Genomic DNA, 21,662 nt, shown 5'->3' with positions numbered 1-21,662 from the left:
CAAAGCAAACCACATCTGTAGTGCTATTTCATGGCATGAAACCATACTGTTGCACGCTAATCATTACCTCTTGTTTGAACCTAGCTTCAACTACACTTTCCCATATCTTCATGCTGTAGCTGATCAATCTTATACCTCTGTAGTTACTACAGCGCTGCACATCACCCTTTTTCTCTAAAATTGGTACCGGTATGCTTCTTCTCCACTCCTCAGGCATCCTCCACTTTCTAAGATTGTGTTAAATAATCTAGTTGAAAACTCCACTGCCATCTGTCCTAAACACCGTATGCCTCCACAGGTATTTCATCTAGACAACCACCTTTACACTCTTTATCCTCTTCATAGCTGCCCTCACTTCCTACCTACTAATCTACCGCAACTCCAGATTCACTATCCCCACATCATCCAACCATGTCTCTCTCCCATTTTCTTCATTCATCAGCCCCTCAAAGTGCTCCACCTTCTCAACACACTCTCCTCGCTTATCAGCATATTTCCATCTCTATCCTTGATCACCCTAACCTGCTGCACATCCCTCCCAGCTCGGTCCCTCTGTCTAGCCAATAGGTACAAGTACTTTTCTCCTTCCTTAGTATCCAACCTCTCATACACCTCACCATACGCCTTTTCCTTTGCCTTCGCCACATCTCCTTTTGCTCCTGTACTGACTATCCCACTTCTTCTTTGCCAACCTCTTCCTCTGTATACTTGGCTGTACTTCCTCATTCCACCACCAAGTCTCCTTGTCTTTCTTCCTCTGTCCAGATGACACATCAAGTACCTTCCTAGCTGTGTCCCACACTATTTCTGCAGTGGTTGCCCAGCCATCCAGCAACTCTTCACTGCCACCTAGTGCCTGTCTTAACTCCTCCCTGAACGCCACACAACAGTCTTCCTTCTTCAACTTCCACCATTTGATCCTTGGCTCTGCCTTTACTCTCTTCCTTCTCTTGGTCTCCAAAGTCATCCTACAGACCACCACGTTTCCCCTGTCACCACCTTGCAGCCTCCAATCCCTTTCAGATTGCGCCTCCTACATAAAATGTAGTCCACCTGTGTGCACTTTCCTCCACTCTTGTATGACACCCTGTGTTCTTCCCTCTTCTTGAAATATGTATTCACCATAGCCATTTCCACCCTTTTTGCAAAATCTACCACCGTCTGTCCTTCCACATTCCTCTCCTTAGCAACATACTTACCCATCACCTTCTCATCAACTCTGTTCCCTTCACCAACATGTCCATTGAAGTCTGCTCCAATCACCACTCTGTCCTCCTTGGGTACACTCTTCACCACTTCATCCAACTCACTTCAGAATTCTTCCTTTCTCTTCCATCTCACACCCAACTTGCATGGCATGTGCGCTGATAACATTCATCAATACACCTTCGATTTCAGGCTTCATACTCATCGCTCTGTGCGACACTCTCTTCACCTCCAACACACTCTTGACATACGCTTCCTTCAGAATTACCCCTACCCATTTCTCCTCCCATCCATACCATGGTGGAAGAGTTTGAACCCACCTCTGATGCTCCTGGCCTTACTCTCCTTCCACCTGGTCTTTTGCACACACAGTATGTCTACTTTCCTTCTCTCCATCATATCAGCCAGCTCTCTCCCTTTACCAGTCATAGTGCCAATATTCAAGGTTCCAACACTCACCTCCACACTCTTACCCTTCCTCCTCTCCCACTGCCTCTGGACATGCCCCACCCCTCTCCTTCTCCTTCGCCCAACAGTAGCATAGTTTCCACCGGCACCCTGCTGGCTAACAGTACCAGTGGCGGCCGTTGGTAACCCAGGCCTCGACCGATCTAGTATGGAAACCTGATTTATGATCAACATATTTGATTTAGCAAAAGTTTAATGCTGGATTCCGTTCTTGAAGCAACCCACCCCGTTTATCCAGGCTTTGGACTGGCACTAAGAATGCACTGGCTTGTGCATCCTCAGTGGCTGGGATGGAGTATGATCTAGCTATGATCTATACATAACCCATTCTATTTAACCATAATTATGTTGGTGATATTAAATAAGTGTCTCAACACTGTGATTCAAGCTTTTTTTATGCCCAGGAAAATTAAGCTTTTTCCTCAACTGTTAGTCCCCAATGGTTATAAAATGGTTATTAGCAAAACTTTTTTGCGCACCTTCAAAGTGGACTAGAGCTGAAGTGATCCAAAGAAAAATGTCAGTTGACAGAAAGAGAACATTGAAAGAAAAGAAAATAGAATTTGTCATTTTTTCCCCATTTACGTTAAACTGTACTTAGTAGTGTTGAGTTTCATCGTTTCAGGCCTTCAATGTTTCAAGTACATGGAATTTCTATTTATGTCCTTGTCCCACTTTTTTTCCCCTATTACAACCTTGCTTGTTGAGATGTGCTTTTTCTAAAAAAAACTATTACATGCTAAAATTCTCAAACAATTTGGAAAGAAGCTTGATTAAAAGAGTAAGTGTGAAGAGGGTCTTTCACTATACACTCAGTAAGATAAATACTGGGTAGATGGTCATACAAAGCATAAAAGATAACACTTTTTGTGAGGAGATAAACTATGACTGGTCTGATTCAATTTCTCTAAATATGTGGTTGATATGTCTGCCAAGTAAGTGACATCACTATTTTTATAATTATTTTACTGCTTTGGTTTTACAACACTCTTCTGCCTTCTCATGCAGGATCCTATGTCTGTGGGGTATGTGGGAAGAAGTATAAATACTACAACTGCTTTCAGACTCATGTCAGAGCACATAGAGGTAAGGTGCTCTATTTTTATACACATGTATTGGTTCGTATTGAAATACCGCAGAATAAATGACTCATAATACTCCCTTTAATTATTTTACTTTTTTCATTTTTATATATACAATGTGAACCTGAAATTGTATTGTACATTTTCACAGTTATCAATATGCAGGATATTGTGTTTTGTTGTTGCTTCTTTGTCATATTGTATATTTTTTGCTTCTCTGTATTTCTCATTGCAGAATCAGATAGCATGGTTGGAGATGGTGCACCCCAGCCCCCCAATAGTGAGTACACTCCTGCATACACATCCCCCAACACATATACACATACTAGCAAGCCATAAAGTGCTGTGCATTTCATTTTTGGTCCATCTAACATTTGTTTATTATTTAACATTACACAGATTCCTGTACAGTCTGACGAAAATCATTTAAGCTATATCTCTAAGTCAATCTTAAAACTAACACAAAATTACACCAGTTTGCAAATTAACATTGTTATACATTTTACTATAAAATTCAAATTGATTGAAAATTAAATTCTGGAAACAAAGTAGACTAACAGTGACTATACAGTACCTACCTGTCCAATAAGAGAATGCTAAAACTAAAGATGGTGCGATTTCATGCACACCAATAGTGAGAAGTGCAAGTAGTGGTGCTACAGAGCTCTGACAATATTGCTGTGACCTCTGAATAATTATGTAGGAGAATAGTGCTATGGAAAAAAGACCAAAATAAAAACTAATTATACCATGTTAGAGCAAATAGAGAAGGAAGAAATGTGACAGGAGACATGATTCAGTGGGGAAAAGGTGATTGAAATACTAGAAGAGATTCATTTTCAGCCTAGTAGTTTCTGAATGTTTTAGCTTAAACAGAGTTGTTATTTCTATTTTAATATACATAGGAAGAGTTGGAGTCCACTGTTTAGTAGAGAATAAATAAAAGGATATTTCCTGGAGAAAACGTGTGGGCTAGCTGATGTGTTGGCAGTTTTGTTGTTAGGTGTTTAATTGGCTACTTAACGGTTGATAGATGTTTAATGTTAATTCCGAAAGTGTTGCAAAAGAGTTTGTTAAATGTTTTCTAAGTACATAGTTGCAAGGAGTGTAACGGTTCAAGTATTTATCCCGTAACTTTTAAGTTACAGGCTTCATTTCATGGAACACATTACAGCTTTAATGGACCACAGAATAAGTGTTTTTGTAACTAAACTTAAGATGTATTAGTACATTGTCGACTAAGGTGTCGGGCTGTAGTCAAACAGAAAATTTTGGTCGACTGAAATCGAACCTACTCTTCAATCAATGGATTGATCGCAGGGGGAAAAAAAATCTGCACATTATTATCTCTAGAATAACTAAATCTGCCACAGTGCAGTGAGTGCACTCTACCTGGTAGCCTAGTATTTGCAGCATATTAAACCATTTTTAACCTAATTATTTTGTACTGAAATGATAACAGACTCAGAGCCAAACAGCGTGGTGTGTGCCTGCCAATATTCATATGATTTCTGAAAGTAGAACTCTATCAACTTGTGATCCCAGCACAAGAACTATTCAAAATAATTATAAGATAATTGTTTTTGCTTATTTCATAATAGTCATAATAATAATAATAAAAAACACGACCCACCACTATTGTTCCAGCCTGCACTGTGTGATGTCTGACTCTGAAAAATACAAAATAGCCGGGTTGTCCGGTTGGTGTGGCAGTCTGTTCCGTTGCCTACCAACATGGGGCTGGCCGGCTTGAATCCCCGTGTTACCTCCAGCTTGGTCAGGCGTCCCTACAAACACAATTGGCCGTGTCTGCGGGTGGGAAGCCGGATGTGGATATGTGTCCTGGTCGCTGTACTAGCGCCTCCTCTGGTCAGTCGGGGTGCCTCTTCAGGGGGAGGGGGGACTGGGAGGAATAACGTGATCCTCCTATGCGCTACATCCCCCTGGCGAAACTCCTCAATGTCAGGTGAAAAGAAGCGGCTGGCAACTCCAAATGTATCGGAGGAAGCATGTGGTAGTCTGCAGCCCTCCCCGGATCGGCAGAGTGTTTGGAGCAGCAACCAGGATGGCTCGGAAGAGTGGGGTAATTGGCCGGATACAATTGGGGAGAAAAGGGGGGGGAAACAAAAATATAAAATAGCCTATTAATGAAGTTTATACTCTTAAATACAAAACGGCAGGTCCTTTTTTTAAAAGAACATTTATTAAACAAACCCGCTCAAGGTGAGAACAATTTAGGCTACATAAAAATCCTATAACAGAAACGGGCTAAGCCATTTAGATTTTTAATCATCAATAAGCTCAAAACTTATGTAAAGGCTGAACATAATTTAGTTGAACACTATAACAGTACTACAAGTTATTGCATTTTTTTTTTAAATCTCTAAAATGAAATAAAGTGCCTTATTCAAACAAGGCATAACAGGTCTCAAAAAAGAAATTGCTTAATTCCAATACCGCGTTAGGCTCCAAAATGAAATAATCTGCAGTTGCCATGGCTTGTTCCAGTGTGCGCTGGAGGTCGCGTTCTGATGAAGCCAACAAAACCACAACATCTGTGAAGAGCAGAGAAGCAATTCAGAGGTTCCCAAAACGGACACAGTCCTCACCTTGGCTGCACCTTGAGATCCTGTCCGTGAATATCACAAACAGAATTGGAGACAAGGGACAACCTTGGCGGAATCCGACACCCACCGAAAACGTGTTTGACTTTGTGCCGAGAATGCGGACACAGCTCTCACTTTGGTTATGCAAAAATGCATCCGTGCCTCTTGCCTCTCCTTCCCCGTTAGTTCCGTCTGGTTCTGACGGGGTGTTAAAATTAAACAGCACTCTTGGGGTCGTACGATGTATGGGACACGAGTTGTGAATAAGACATCTCTATCTCTCCATTCTTCCACGCTGGCTCGCCACATTGGTGTCAGAAGTGGGGTAGAGCGAAAGAATGGAGAGGGAGATCCAGAGACTGGAGTGGGATATCGAGCAGACCCTTTGGCACTTGGAAAACCTGGCAAAAGACGAAGCCCGCCAGAGACCGGGGGTTGTCCAGCCCAACCTGATGGCTCCAGTGCACCATGGCTCCACTACCTCATTGACGCGAGGAGGATCAGCGCTGGGGAATTTACGCTGCCTACCGCTGCCGATCGCCCCATGGAGGCCAGAAGGACCAGCCCTGGAGAGCAGCTTTCCACCACCGTCGATCTCCCCCTGGAGGCCAGGAGGACCAGCACTGGAGAGCAGCTTCCCACCACCGTCAATCGCCCCCTGGAGGTCAGTGAGCCAGTTGCCGAGCAAATGCCGCTGAGCTGGCTCAGAGCCCCGGTGTGGCATTGGAGTGCCAACGGCAGGAGGAGTGGGGCCAGATGACGCCGATAGTGGCAGCCATCCAGATCACCAGCAATGAGGAAACATTCATCAGAACGCGACCTCCAGCGCACACTGGGGCAGTTTGCAGCTGAGTGTGAAATGGCTGGGATGAGAGTCAGCACCTCTAAGTCTGAGGCCATGGTTCTCTACCGGAAAATGGTGGATTGTTCCCTATGGGTTGAGGATCAGTTGTTGCCTCAAGTGAAAAAGTTCAAGTATCTCGGGGTCTTATTCACGAGTGAGGGTAGGATGGAGCTGGAGATTGACAGGTGGATTGGTGCAGCATCAGCATTAATGCGGATGTTGTACTGGACTGTTGTGGTGAAGGGCAACTGAATGACAAAGACAGCTCTCAATTTACCAGTCAATCTTTATTCCAACCCTCACCTATGGTCATGAGCTTTGGATAGTGACCGAAAGGATAAGATCGCGGATACAATCGGCTGAAATGAGTTTCCTCCGTAGGGTTTCTGGGCTCAGCATTAGAGATAGGGTGAGGAGCTCAGCATCTGGGGGGAGCTCGGAGTAGAGCCGCTGCTCCTTCGCGTCGAAAGGAGCCAGTTGAGGTGGTTCGGGCATCTGATTAGGATGCCTCCTGGGCGCCTTCCTTTGGAGGTTTTCCAGGTATGTTCAACTGGGAGGAGACCCCGGGGTAGACCCAGAACATACTGGATGGACTACATGTCCAATCTGGCCTGGTAACGCCTTGAGATTCCCCAGGAGGAGCTGGAGGGCATTGCTGGGGAGAGGGACATCTGGAGTGCCCTACTTAGCTTGCTGCCACCGCGACCCGACCCCAGAGAAGCGACTGATGATGAGATGAGATGAGATGAGATGCTAAACCTAGCAGTGTCCATTAGGTTGGAGGAGTTCAAAGTAGTCTGTCCCTCCCGCCACTGAAAATAATGGATTAATCCTGGAAGGATAATGATGTAGCGCTTTTCTCTTTATGAAAGTAATACCAGCGATTGTCCGACCAACCAACTGACCAGTTGATCAGGAGACTACAGCTCCACTAGGGTGTATCCTATAGATGATTTCAGTTTTTCTTTTAGACTGTTAAGTCAATTTTATTTGTATAGCCCAATATCTCAAATTACAAATTTACCTCAGGGAGCTTTACAGCAATACAACATCCTGTCTATAGACCCTCGCATTGGATAAGGAACAACTCCCTAAAAAAAAAAAAAAAAAAAAAAACTTCAACCAGAAGAAAAATAGAAAAACCTCAGGGAGAGCAGAGGTGGGATCTCTCTCCCAAGATGGACAGACATGCAATGGATGTTGTGTGTACAGAATAAAACACAATTTACAGAATACAACATTGAAAGAGGATGAAAGAGGAAAACAGAATTATAATGGAATTGTAAGATATATGAAGAATATGAAGAGGACGCCAAGCAGTGTCCAGATGTGACCGGAACAGCCAAGGACCTGAGCCACACAGCCATCATCATCATGTAGACCTGACAGGAGGACAGACTACACATGCATACAGGGAAGACTCACATCACACCATTCACATACACAGGACAGGAGAGAGAAAAGGCATTAGTCATACATCGGAGTGAGAGAAGGATACAACATTGAAAAAGATAACACAATTATTTTAAAATTAAGATGTTTGGTCTCCACCTGAACACTACTTCGCATCCTCCTCATCACATTCTTTATGTGTGTGTGTGTGTGTGTGTGTGTGTGTGTGTATATATATATATATTTATGTATATATATACTAATCACAAAAAGTAAGGAAATTTGTGTTTGGTAGATTATTTCTTTGTTGTAACAATGCTTCTTGGCAATACATCTTATACCGTTGGAAAGCCTGTTTATTTCCCTTTTAAATGGTGCCACATTTGTAAGGAACATGCATTTGTGGGATGAGCAGCAGAGCTGAGTATGTGGGTTGCACCCATGAACAATTTGCCAAATCTTCTCTGCCAATGCCAAACAACTTATTTTGCTGTTGCTATTGACTCTTGTTTTGAGCTTCTGGTACCCCAGTTGCTGACAATCAGGTGCCTGATATAAGATTTATTGCCAAGAAGCATTGTTACAACAAAGAAATAATCTACCAAACACAAATTTCCTTACTTTTTGTGCTAAGTTTATATATAGTGGGGTTTTTTTTCGGAAACTGTCAATGGTGTTGATAAAAGTGCTCAACAAATGAGGAGCGGAATATCAATATAGATGTTGGAAAAAAAAACCTTTAATACATAGCAGTAAAAGCTTTTTTTTTGCATTGCGCACTCATCAGCTGCTAATGTGATTCAACAAAGAAAACTGTTTTCAGTTTTCTTTGTTGAAACAGGCTTTTACTGACTCATAAAGAATTTACTTGACTCACTGGATTATTTTTCTCCTTATTTGTTGAGCACTTTCCCTACCGTTGAGTGTTTCTTTTAACAAAGTTATATATATATATATATATGTGTGTGTGTGTGTGTGTGTGTGTGTGTGTGTGTCTGTGTGTGTGTATATGAATGTGATGAGGAGGATGCCAAGTAGCATTCAGATGGCGACCACCATCACCATGGAGACCTGGAAGGAGGACAGACTACACGTGCACGTGGGGGAGACTGACATCACACCATTTACATACACGACAGAAGAGACAGGAGACGACATCATTCAGAGAGAGAGAAAAGACAAGTGAGAGAAAAGAGAACAGTCATAATAGTCAGTAATCTATACTCTATAATCCAGTCAGCAGGACAGTGCTTGGTAAATTCATTGAGACAGAAACTGACCAGCCATGCAGTACAGGTGGTGAAGTACTCAATTTAAAGGCAACTAATTGTAGGTTAAGGCAAAAAGATGATTTAAGTTTGGATTTAAAGGACTCAACAAACTCTGATTTTCTGACGGCAGCAGGCAGATTATTCCATAAGAACGGGGCCCGATAGGAAAATGCTCTGCTTGCAGCTGACTTCTTTTTAACTCCTTTTTAACACAGGAGCCCTGTATTTTGAGAGTGGGGAGATTGAGATGGCATATACAATTTAAGGAGCTCAGACATATATAATGGGACAAGCCCAAGTCAGCAGAAGCACCTTAAAGTCTGATGTAGCATGGATAGGAAGTTAATGAAGGGAGGCAAGAATTGATGTAATATGGTCAAATTTTCTAGTTTTAACTAGGATTCTGGCTGCAGCATTTTGAACCATTTGGAAACTTTTAGTACTAGCATGTAGCAGACCTGAAAACAACATTACAATAAGCAAGTCTCGATGAAATAAATGCATGTATTAGAGTGTCTGCGTCAGCCATGGACAGAAAAGACCGAATTTTAGCTACATTATGTGAGTGAAAAAGGCAGTCTTGGTGATTTCTTTAATGTGCCTATCAAAGGAAAGGCTGGGACCAAATTTAACACCAAGATTTTCAGCTGCCACACTTCGTGAAATCACAGTTTTCGATTGTTATTGTTACTTGGTCAAATTGGTGCCTGTGTCTAGCAGGGCCAACGACCAGCATCTCAGTTTTATCTGGATTTAAAAGCAGGAAATTCAGTGACATCCAATTTTTCACAGCAGCCAAGCAGTGCTCTAAATTAGTCATTTGAGTTTGATCATCAGCACTTGTCTGTGAATGCTCTCATTCATCCAGGTCATGGTTATCCAAAGGAGTTGAATCAAGTGCAACTGGACTTGATATATATCCGTGAAGACGTTTCGCCTTTCATCCAAGAGGCTTCCTCAGTTCGTGCCTTTCTGACTAGACGAAGCTAGTCTGACTGGCTGGTGATGAGACTCAGAATTTATCCTCTTGGAGTCGTTGTCAGAGCTATAGATGTCCATGGCTCTTTGTGTCCAGTTGCACTTGATTCAACTCCTTTGGATCATCAGCACTTATATGCACATACAGTTGAGTATCATCCACATAGCAATGGACATTTATTCCATGACTGTATATAGTTTGGCCAAGAGGTGAAATATAAAGAGAGAAAAGTAGAGGGCAAAGAACGAAGCCTTGAAATATGTCATATTTATGAGAGAATTTCACCACATATCATAGAATTTCGATGTAATATTATTATAGAAGACCCGCTGTGTTCTTCCAGATAAGAGGGACTTAATCCAAGAGACAGCTAGGCTAGAAACATCAAAATAGTAAGTGGATTGCTCAGTAGGTAAGAATACCAGCTTTCCCAATGGAGATCGGTCGTTCAAACCCTGGTTGGGACAGGACTCCAGTAAGAATCCATTGCTTAGACTCCTCATGCTATACAAGCCACTAAATCTCACATGTATGCCACTTTCGATAAAATCGTCTGGTAAATGAAATAATAAAATTACAATTTTTTTCTGTCTAATAATATACAGTGATCAGTGGTGTCCAAGGCTACACTGAGGTCCAGTAGTAGAAGCACAGAGGTGGAATCAGAGTCCATAGCTAGTATATCATTTACGATTCTGGTCAGAGCAGTTTCAGTGGAGTGACAGGCCCTGAAAGCCAATGGAAAAGTTCATATTGATAGTTTTCTTCTATCTACTACTACTCTTGGCTGCTCCCGTTAGGGGTTGCCACAGCAGATCATCCATTTCCATTTCTTCCTGTCCTCTGCATCTTCCTCTGTCACACCAGCCACCGGCATGTCCTCTCTCAACACATCCATAAACCTCCTCTTTGGCCTGCCTCCTTTTCTTCTTCCCTGGCAGCTACATGTTCAGCATCCTTCTCCCAATATACCCAGCATCTCTCCTCCACACATGTCCAAGCCATCTCAATCTTGCCTCTCTTGCTTTGTCTCCAAACCGTCCAACCTGAGCTGTCCCTCTAATATACTCGTTCCTAATCCTGTCCTTCTTCGTTACTCCCAGTGAAAATCTTAGCATCTTCAACCCTGCCACCTCTAGCTCTGCCTCCTGTCTTTTCGTCAGTGCCACTGTCTCGAAACCATATAACATAGCTGGTCTCACACCCATCTTGTAAACCTTGCCTTTAACTCTTGCTGGTACCCTTCTGAAAGATAATTTTATTCTATATGGGTCAAAAAATGTTGATACACAACTATATCTAGTACTTTAGACAAGAATGGAGGATTACAGACTGGTTTATAAAAAAATTTTTGGGGGGCGATTTATCTTGACACAGCACACCTGACAGCTGCTTTATCGTTCACACAATCACTGAGTTATTACGAAGGACATTGTAGCCTACAGATTTTATCAGGGTTCATAGACAGTGGATGGTTGACAGTCAAGACGAGGTGTCGTGGTGGGTGTGAATACGATTGACAGCCACGAGAATTGTCCAATCACATTAGATCAAAAAACATTAAAACAATACCAGTTCGCTGCTAATAAAAGTGGGAGTGTCTGGGGTGCACAGAACCGTGCCCCGTGGAAAATCTGAAGAAACCAATTAGACAACAGCCTCAGGTCACCTGCTCACCAAAAGTTTGAGGGCTTACATAACATTACCCAGGAAATAGATGTATTCAGACAGAAATCAACCAAATACAATTTGTAACCAATGTTTAATGGCTGCTGACAAGTGCCCACAGACTGAACAACACTTTTATTTCATAATTATATGCGCATTACGCAACTAGATTATATTTAACATGTTTAAATAGATTTCATCTCTTGATGTTTGAAGGGGGTGGTGCCCCAGCACCCTGTACTGGCCAGCTGCCACTGGTTTATAGTTATTAAGAGACCCTGGATCAAGGTGTGGTTTGTGGCAGCCCAGTGGCTCAATGGTTAGCACTGTTGTCTCACAGCAAGAAGGTCCTGGGTTTGAAGGGCAGGCCGTCTCAGGTCCTTTCTATATGGAGTTTGCATGTTCTCCCTGTGTCTGCCTGGGTTTCCTCCAGGTGCTCCAGTTTCCTTCCACCACCAGAAAGACATGCCTCAAGGGTCAGTGATCAGTCCCCTTCTCTTCTCAATATACACCACCTCACTTGGCGCAATCATGGGCTCCCATGGTTTCTCATACTATTGCTATGCTGACAATACCCGGCTCTTCCTGTAATTCTCACCAGATGACTTCACAGTCTCAGAATGGGTATTGTCATGCCTTGCTGATATCTCTGCATGGATGAAAGAATGCCACCTTCAGCTTAACCTTTCTAAGACTGAGCTCCTTGTCATCCCAGCCAGTCCATCCTTACAACAGATCAATATGCAGATCGAATCAACTCAGCTCATGCCCACAAAGTCTGAGTATCAGAAACCTGAGTGTCATGATTGACAACCAACTAACCTTTAAGGTTCACGTGGCCTCAATTGCTCGGTTGTGCCAATTTGCCCTGTACAAAATCAGGAAAATTATACCCTACCAGTCTGAGCATGCAACACAACTCCTGGTACAGGCTCTTGCAGTATCACGCATTGACTACTGCAACTTCTTACTCGCAGGTCTCCCTGCATGCACTTTCAAACCTCTGCAAATGATTCAGAACGCGGCGGCGTGTCTGGTTTTCAGCCAACCCAAAACAGCTCATGTCACTCTGCTGTTCATATCCCTCCACTGGCTCCAAGTAGCTGCTCACATCAATTTCAAAACCTTGATGCTCATTTACAGAAGAGCAATGGCTCCCGTCTACCTGAACTTCCTCATTTAGGTCTACACTCAGTCCCGCTCACTATGCTCTGCTAATGAAAGGCGCCCAGTACTTCCGCCACAACAGGGCCCTAAGTCACTAGCCAGACTCTTCTCTTCTGTAGTTTCCCGGTGGTGGAACGAGTTACTAAACTCCATTTGATCTGCTGAGTCACTCTCCATCTTTAAGGTGAAGCAAAAGACCCAGCTCTTTCACAAACACCTACCACACCTGATGGTATTAGTAAAAATACAAAAAAAAAAACAACAACAACAAAAAAGCAAAAAAAATCACTTCTATGCACCCTATGCATTGCCTTTGTGCACTGTCTGTTGACACCAATGTCCTATCAGACTTGAACCTAGTTTTTTGGTACTTACTTGTGTTGTTGTCCCCTGACTAAATCTTTGCTTGTATTGTATTAACTCTCAGATGTATGTCGCTTTAGATAAACGTGTCTGCTAAGTGAAATTGTAACATTGAACTGGAGTTGGTCTCCAGGCTTTGCAGCTGCCCACTGTTTCTATACAATAGGATGGGTTAAATGCAGAGAACAATTTCATTGTAAGAATACTATGTCAAATAAAGTGGCTTTCATTTTCATTAAATAGATGTTTGACCACAGCTATCTTAAAACTGCTGGGACCAGTGCCAGTAGTAAGGGATAAATTAACAGTGTATTGTAGGTCCCAGGAAAGGCCAGCGTTATTTAAAAAGTTTTGCTAGTAAAGGGTCAAGTTGGCAAGTAGCTGGTTTAGAAGCTGACATAAGCTTAGTCAAAGTATCAAGGGAAATAGTCTCAAAAGCTGTAATAACAGTCAGTACGTTTACATGACACTTAAAAATCGATTTATTGCGTTAGTCCGACTAAAACCGGACTTTTAAAATGCATGTAAACACGTTAGCTCGACTGAAATCGAAGTTGTAATAGTCGGACTAACACAACCAGATAATGCGATTGGAAGTCGATTTACTTCTGCATGTATACACCTTAGTCGGACTGGAGCTGGTCGAGGCGATCTGCGCACGCGCTAACTTTCCGCGCGCCAAGTCTGACCCGGAAGTCGAACAGCGTAAACAAGAAGAGGGCGACACAAGAAGAGGAAGCCAGTAACTGCAAACATGGCGAAAACATCAAGAGCTCATTTTTGGACGGATGAAGAGACGGAGTATATGCTTACTCAGTTGAAAGAGCTGAACATTTTAAAATACATGAACGGGAGGAAGACAAGAAATGGCAACTTGTTCAAAAAAGTAGCCGAGCACATGGTCGTACAACACGTACGCTATGTACAGATTCGCAAAGTTGTCCATCTTTGTGCCAGTTTAGCTCTGGGTTGCTAACTGCTTCTTCTTCGTCTTCTTTGGAGGGGTTGCTAACTTCCTAGTTCACTACGACAATTGTTGTGCTCTGCGTGTGTGATGTAATAGGTCAACAGGTAATGGCCCAATATAAACAAGCTGAAAGAGTGCATATCGCCACCCATCGTAGCGGAGCCCACATGACTCCCTCAGTAAATCGATTTCCCTCCCGCGCATGTATACTGGGACCAAAGTCAGTAGTTGGACTAATGAACTAATCGAGCTATAACCATAGCTCGACTAAACTGTGCATGTAAATGTACTAAGTGATTCTTTGTATAGCTATGAATTTGGTGAGACAGGATCTGCGAAAGTAGCCGGAGTTGAAGAACTTATTTTGTTTATGACCTCATCAACTTTAATGCAGAAAAAGTCCAGAAACTCATGGACTATGAAGGGTGACCAGCTAATAGACGGCTACTTTTTAGTAAGTTTAGCTAGAGTGTCAAAGAGAAATCTGAGATTATGTTTATTGATATTGATTAAGCGAGAGAGATACACTGCTTTTGCAGTAGATAAATCACACTTGTATTTCAATAAACCCTCATGCCAAGATGGGTAAAAAACTTCAAACTTTCGGCATTTACGTTACAGTCTTCTGTAGATCCACTTAAGAGTACGTGGCTCGTCGTTAAACCAGGGTGTAGGCCTCTTTAGTCACCTAGCGCTGGATGAGAGAGGTAAAATTGAATCGAACAGACTAGAGAGGGCCAAACGTCCACTTCCACTGTGGGAAGATGGAATTCAAATTCACATTTGCAGCAGCCTCGCCCAGTACCGGTGTTTGGAAGATGGCGGTATGAATTCACGTTTGTGGTGGCCTCGTTCAGTACGGTCCATGCAGTGTCTTTGTCCACAACTTCGTGTAGGTTTTGTCTTTGTTTGATGGCTGGGAGAGCTTGGACTGCTGTGTCCTGTGGGCCCAGGGACCACAGTCCCGCCCTGAGTTACTCCCGAGGAAGTAAAACTGAGGGCGGTCTGACGACACGGAAGTGGGGCAGGCTAAGCTAACTGTTCACCCATGCAGACCGGCAGTTCCGATAATACCGAGGGCGGTCTGGTGGTGGCCTCGCCTGGCCTCGACCGTGGTGTTTTTGATGTTGTCGTGTGGAGTGCGGGGAGGTGTGTCGAGGGTGTCTGGCTGGGAGAGCTTGCGTTGGATCAGGTGAGGGCGCCTTGTCTGCTGCAGCCAGTGGGCCCAAGGACCACGACCCTGCACTAACTGCACCCAAAGAGGAAACACCGCAGGTGGTCTGACAGGACGCGGAAGCCGGGCAGGGTAAGCTAACTGCTAGCCCATGCAGACCGGCAGTTCTGACAGTCATCCTGGCTGGCATTCGCTCCCTTGGACAGTGATTTTTTTTTGTTTAGTTTGAATATATATGTTAGTTTGGATATGTGTGTTCCTGTAGTTATTGTAGTTTTTGGATATGTACGGGTTTTTGTCTTTGTGTTGCACTGCTGTGGGCTGGGGGAAATGATATTTTGTGTACTTGTATTTTGTATTTTGTACTTGTATTTTTGTATTTTTATGTACTTGCGTACATGAAATGATTGACAGTGTTCCTGATTCCTAAGTCACTAGTGAGATTGAACAAAGTCAGTCTCTACAGTGAAAGGAGCCAAGACTTCAGGCAGCTGCTGGCCAAATGCAGCTACAGTGGATGGACCAAAGTGGCGAGTGGCAATTACATCTCTGCCGACATTAACAGGACAGGCCAATGATGCTTCAAATTTAATGAGAAAATGATCTGACACAGCAGATGTGGTTGGCAAGACATTCAGATCAGAAACGGCTATCCCTTTAGATAAAACCAAATCAAGGGTGTTACCACTGCAATGAGTCAACTCTTGAATAAACTGAGCATCCCGAAAGTATCAAAAAGCATCAAAAAGAATTTACTTTGTGACACTATCACATTAAGTTTAGTGTCAGGCCATTTCTTAACACATTATGAAGGTCACAAATATACTGGATTTTGCTATCTTTGAGATAGTCCATGGTCATGGACTTTAAGAGACACCCCTCAGCACTGCTCCGCCTCACAATGTCCAACAGCCCTGTTAGAGATAGAGATAAAAGTGCAGAGTGAGAGTGATTAATAGTCACAGCTACACAAATGCTGTAAAATTGGTGACAAATAACGAAACAGGCAGTGGCAGAAGTTTTCAGGAAGCTGGAAACCTGGGTCAGTGAGGAACACAGAATGCAACAGAGACTCAAGACTTGATCCCACAGTCACCGCACGGTCCATAACAGAAGAACCTGAAATGAAGAGATGGAGAGAGCGAGGCAGATATGCAATATGTGTGGTCATATGCTCATATGGCTTCAAGACAGACAGAACAGTAAATTGGAAGGTTGCAAAGATTTCAGGAAGGCTTAGGGACATTCTAATTGACAGGACCTACAGTTTAGTTCTAAATTAGAAAGACTATTTACATGGGTGCCCAGGTGGCATGGCAGTCTATTCTATTGCCTACCAACAGGGGGATCACCGGTTCGAATTCCCGCATTACCTCCGGCTTGGTTGGGCGTCCCTAGGACACAATGTCTGCAGGTGGGAAGCTGGATTTCGGTGTGTCCTGGTCGCTGCACTGGTGCCTCCTCTGGTCGATTGGGGTGCCTGTTTGGGGGGGAGGGGGAACTGGGAGGAATAGCATGATCCTCCCATGCGCTACATCCCCCTGGTGAAACTCCTCACTGTCAGGTGAAAAGAAGCGGCTGGCAACACCACATGTATTGGAGGAGGCATGTGGTAGTCTCCAGCCCTCCCCAGATCAGCAGAGAGGGTGGAGCAACGACGGGGACAGCGCGGAAGAATGGGGTAATTGACCGAATACAATTGGGGAGGAAAAGGGGGGGGGGGGGTCCAAAACATACACACAAAAAAATACTATTTACAATGAGATTTGGATCCTCCGGGAAGGTGGTAGTCAGGATAAGTATCAAAATAAGGCTGAATTAACAGCAGTTAACAACAAGTTTAAGGATGGTCAGAAAAGACGAGTTTTCAGTTTAGATTTGAATGAGACTACAGAATTAGACCTTCTGATGTCAGTAGGAAGACTATTCCAAAGAAAGGAGCTGCAAAAAGAAAAGGCTCTGCAGACTTTTTTTAATCTTTGGGGATGGGGAGGAGGCCTGCACCTTTGTTTTGGAGGGTGTGGGATGGTACATAAGGCTTTATCAAGTTTAGCAGGAAGGTGGTCAAGGAGGCAAGTAGTGGGTTTGCCATCATCTCCTACAGCACAATAAATTCCCAAAGTCGGCAGTTGTAGAATGAAAAGTTCAGTTCACTTTAATCTTGCAATTGCGGGCAAGGGAGACCAGCGACGTACAGTAGTTCTGATCGACAGGCTCCCCAAATGTAAAACAGCAATTCTTTTTATACAGTGAATAGCAATATACATAGGATGTGGTTTAAATTCAAATAATTGTTTTAATTTAATAGCATTATAGCCTTACTGGCTCCAAGAGCAAGGTGAATACAATGTAAATAAATTAACATTGAATACCATTGGGTTTGGCCTGGGATGTAGACTGGTGTCCTTTGCATAAAAATGAGTAGCTAGCATATAGAAAGGGTGTTTGTCTCATGGGGTGAGAGAGGAAGAATCTATAGAGGAAGAATCCTCTATAGAGGATTCTTCCTCTATAGATTCTTCCTCTATAAATTTTACATACCTTCCCACCCGGAGCCCCCAGAGGAAACCCACAGTCCAAACACCTATAGGTCAGGTGAATCGGCCGAACTTTTATTTATTTATTTACCTTTATTTAACCAGGTTAGTCCCATTGAGATTAAAATCTCTTTTACAAGAGAGACCTGGCCAAGAATGGCAGCAGTACATCTGTTTCAGCACACACTCACATGAAGACAACAGAATAGCTCAAAGTGCAAAATAGCATAAAAATGAAGGGAAAAGATACAAACCTAGTACAATCAATTAAGTTGTCCCTTTAATTGATAATAGGTTTGTATATTTAGGTTTGTACTAAATTGTCCCTTTAATTGATAATAGGTTTGTAGTAAATTGTCCCTAGGTGTGAATGTGTGTGTTGGCCCTATGATGGCCTGGCGGCCTGTCCAGGGTGTCTTCCTGCCTACCGCCCAGTGACTGCTGGGATAGGCTCCAGCAACCCCACGACCCTGAGAGCAGGATAAGCGGTTTGGATAATGGATGGATGGATGGATATGTATATATATACGTATATACACTACCGTTCAAAAGTTTGGGATCACCCAAACAATTTTGTGTTTTCCATGAAAAGTCACACTTATTCACCACCATATGTTGTGAAATGAATAGAAAATAGAGTCAAGACATTGACAAGGTTAGAAATAATGATTTGTATTTGAAATAAGATTTTTTTTACATCAAACTTTGCTTTCGTCAAAGAATCCTCCATTTGCAGCAATTACAGCATTGCAGACCTTTGGCATTCTAGCTGTTAATTTGTTGAGGTAATCTGGAGAAATTGCACCCCACGCTTCCAGAAGCAGCTCCCACAAGTTGGATTGGTTGGATGGGCACTTCTTTGAGCAGATTGAGTTTCTGGAGCATCACATTTGTGGGGTCAATTAAACGCTCAAAATGGCCAGAAAAAGAGAACTTTCATCTGAAACTCGACAGTCTATTCTTGTTCTTAGAAATGAAGGCTATTCCATGCGAGAAATTGCTAAGAAATTGAAGATTTCCTACACCGGTGTGTACTACTCCCTTCAGAGGACAGCACAAACAGGCTCTAACCAGAGTAGAAAAAGAAGTGGGAGGCCGCGTTGCACAACTGAGCAAGAAGATAAGTACATTAGAGTCTCTAGTTTGAGAAACAGACGCCTCACAGGTCCCCAACTGGCATCTTCATTAAATAGTACCTGTTAGAGCCTGTTTGTGCTGTCCTCTGAAGGGAGTAGTACACACCGGTGTAGGAAATCTTCAATTTTGTTAGCAATTTCTCGCATGGAATAGCCTTCATTTCTAAGAACAAGAATAGACTGTCGAGTTTCAGATGAAAGTTCTCTTTTTCTGGCCATTTTGAGCGTTTAATTGACCCCACAAATGTGATGCTCCAGAAACTCAATCTGCTCAAAGAAGTGCCCATCCAACCAATCCAACTTATGGGAGCAGCTTCTGGAAGCGTGGGGTGCAATTTCTCCAGATTACCTCAACAAATTAACAGCTAGAATGCCAAAGGTCTGCAATGCTGTAATTGCTGCAAATGGAGGATTCTTTGACGAAAGCAAAGTTTGATGTAAAAAAAATCTTATTTCAAATACAAATCATTATTTCTAACCTTGTCAATGTCTTGACTCTATTTTCTATTCATTTCACAACATATGGTGGTGAATAAGTGTGACTTTTCATGGAAAACACGAAATTGTTTGGGTGATCCCAAACTTTTGAACGGTAGTGTATATACGTGTATATATATATATACGTGTGTATATATATACGTGTATATATATACGTGTGTGTGTGTGTGTGTGTGTATATATATATATATATATATATATATATATATATATATATATATATATATATATATATATATATATATATACTACCGTTCAAAAGTTTGGGATCACCCAAACAATTTTGTGTTTTCCATGAAAAGTCACACTTATTCACCACCATATGTTGTGAAATGAATAGAAAATAGAGTCAAGACATTGACAAGGTTAGAAATAATGATTTGTATTTGAAATAAGATTTTTTTTACATCAAACTTTGCTTTCGTCAAAGAATCCTCCATTTGCAGCAATTACAGCATTGCAGACCTTTGGCATTCTAGCTGTTAATTTGTTGAGGTAATCTGGAGAAATTGTACCCCACGCTTCCAGAAGCTGCTCCCACAAGTTGGATTGGTTGGATGGGCACTTCTTGCGTACCATACGGTCAAGCTGCTCCCACAACAGCTCAATGGGGTTCAGATCTGGTGACTGCGCTGGCCACTCCATTACCGATAGAATACCAGCTGCCTGCTTCTGCTCTAAATAGTTCTTGCACAATTTGGAGGTGTGTTTAGGGTCATTGTCCTGTTGTAGGATGAAATTGGCTCCAATCAAGCGCTGTCCACTGGGTATGGCATGGCGTTGCAAAATGGAGTGATAGCCTTCCTTATTCAGAATCCCTTTTACCCTGTACAAATCTCCCACCTTACCAGCACCAAAGCAACCCCAGACCATCACATTACCTCCACCATGCTTAACAGATGGCGTCAGGCATTCTTCCAGCATCTTTTCATTTGTTCTGCGTCTCACAAACGTTCTTCTTTGTGATCCAAACACCTCAAACTTGGATTCATCCGTCCACAACACTTTTTTCCAGTCTTCCTCTGTCCAATGTCTGTGTTCTTTTGCCCATCTTAATCTTTTTCTTTTATTGGTCAGTCTCAGATATGGCTTTTTCTTTGCCACTCTGCCCTGAAGCCCAGAATCCCGCAGCCGCCTCTTCACTGTAGATGTTGACACTGGTGTTTTGCGGGTACTATTTAATGAAGATGCCAGTTGGGGACCTGTGAGGCGTCTGTTTCTCAAACTAGAGACTCTAATGTACTTATCTTCTTGCTCAGTTGTGCAACGCGGCCTCCCACTTCTTTTTCTACTCTGGTTAGAGCCTGTTTGTGCTGTCCTCTGAAGGGAGTAGTACACACCGGTGTAGGAAATCTTCAATTTCTTAGCAATTTCTCGCATGGAATAGCCTTCATTTCTAAGAACAAGAATAGACTGTCGAGTTTCAGATGAAAGTTCTCTTTTTCTGGCCATTTTGAGCGTTTAATTGACCCCACAAATGTGATGCTCCAGAAACTCAATCTGCTCAAAGGAAGGTCAGTTTTGTAGCTTCTGTAACGAGCTAAACTGTTTTCAGATGTGTGAACATGATTGCACAAGGGTTTTCTAATCATCAATTTGCCTTCTGAGCCAATGAGCAAACACATTGTACCATTTGAAAACTGGAGTGATAGTTGCTTGAAATGGGCCTCTATACACCTATGTAGATATTGCACCAAAAACCAGACATTTGCAGCTAGAATAGTCATTTACCACATTAGCAATGTATAGAGTGTATTTCTTTAAAGTTAAGACTAGTTTAAAGTTATCTTCATTGAAAAGTACAGTGCTTTTCCTTCAAATATATGGACATTTCAATGTGATCCCAAACTTTTGAACGGTAGTGTATATGAAATCAAATTTTCCTTATTCAGTATGTAACCAAGTATCTATTTGCCCCTCTTTAAATGGAAATAAATCAAGATGAGACCAGATTTAAATTGTACTGTAACAGGAAATTTACTCCAGTGTCTGGTAGTGGTATGCTACCTAAGTCCAAATAATTAACTAATGGACTGGAACGTATCCTCCCTAAAAGTTTTCAACCCTTTGTTTTAAGTAAAGGCACAAAAAAATAAATAAATGATCTTCTGCTGTAATTTGTAAGTTATGACTTATAAATGAAAGCGAATGAATGACAATATAACAAGCATGAATGAATGACATTAAAGTTAGTTTAGCTATTAAGAAAATTAAAAAAATCAAATTCTTGTTCAATATTTTTCTTTCAGTCTTAATCAAAAGTGAAAGTTTTTTTTCTGTTGTAAACCAATGGACAGTTAAACC

The 21,662-nt window shown here is 42.4% G+C and overlaps 1 protein-coding gene across 1 annotated transcript in view; it reads left to right on the top strand.

The window, feature by feature from the left end:
• znf618 (zinc finger protein 618) overlaps positions 1 to 21,662 on the top strand; it is a 60,796-nt gene that overhangs the window by 2,116 nt on the left and 37,018 nt on the right. The window contains exons 2-3 of the mRNA XM_056290946.1: positions 2,683 to 2,760; positions 2,992 to 3,036. Coding sequence (XP_056146921.1) covers positions 2,683 to 2,760; positions 2,992 to 3,036 — 123 coding nt within the window. The remainder of the gene's footprint in view (positions 1 to 2,682; positions 2,761 to 2,991; positions 3,037 to 21,662) is intronic.

Source organism: Lampris incognitus, chromosome 12 (assembly GCF_029633865.1).
Source record: "Lampris incognitus isolate fLamInc1 chromosome 12, fLamInc1.hap2, whole genome shotgun sequence".
NCBI lineage: Eukaryota > Metazoa > Chordata > Actinopteri > Lampriformes > Lampridae > Lampris > Lampris incognitus.
Note: the sequence above shows the minus strand (reverse complement) of the source record. Positions and strands in the feature narration are given on the sequence as shown.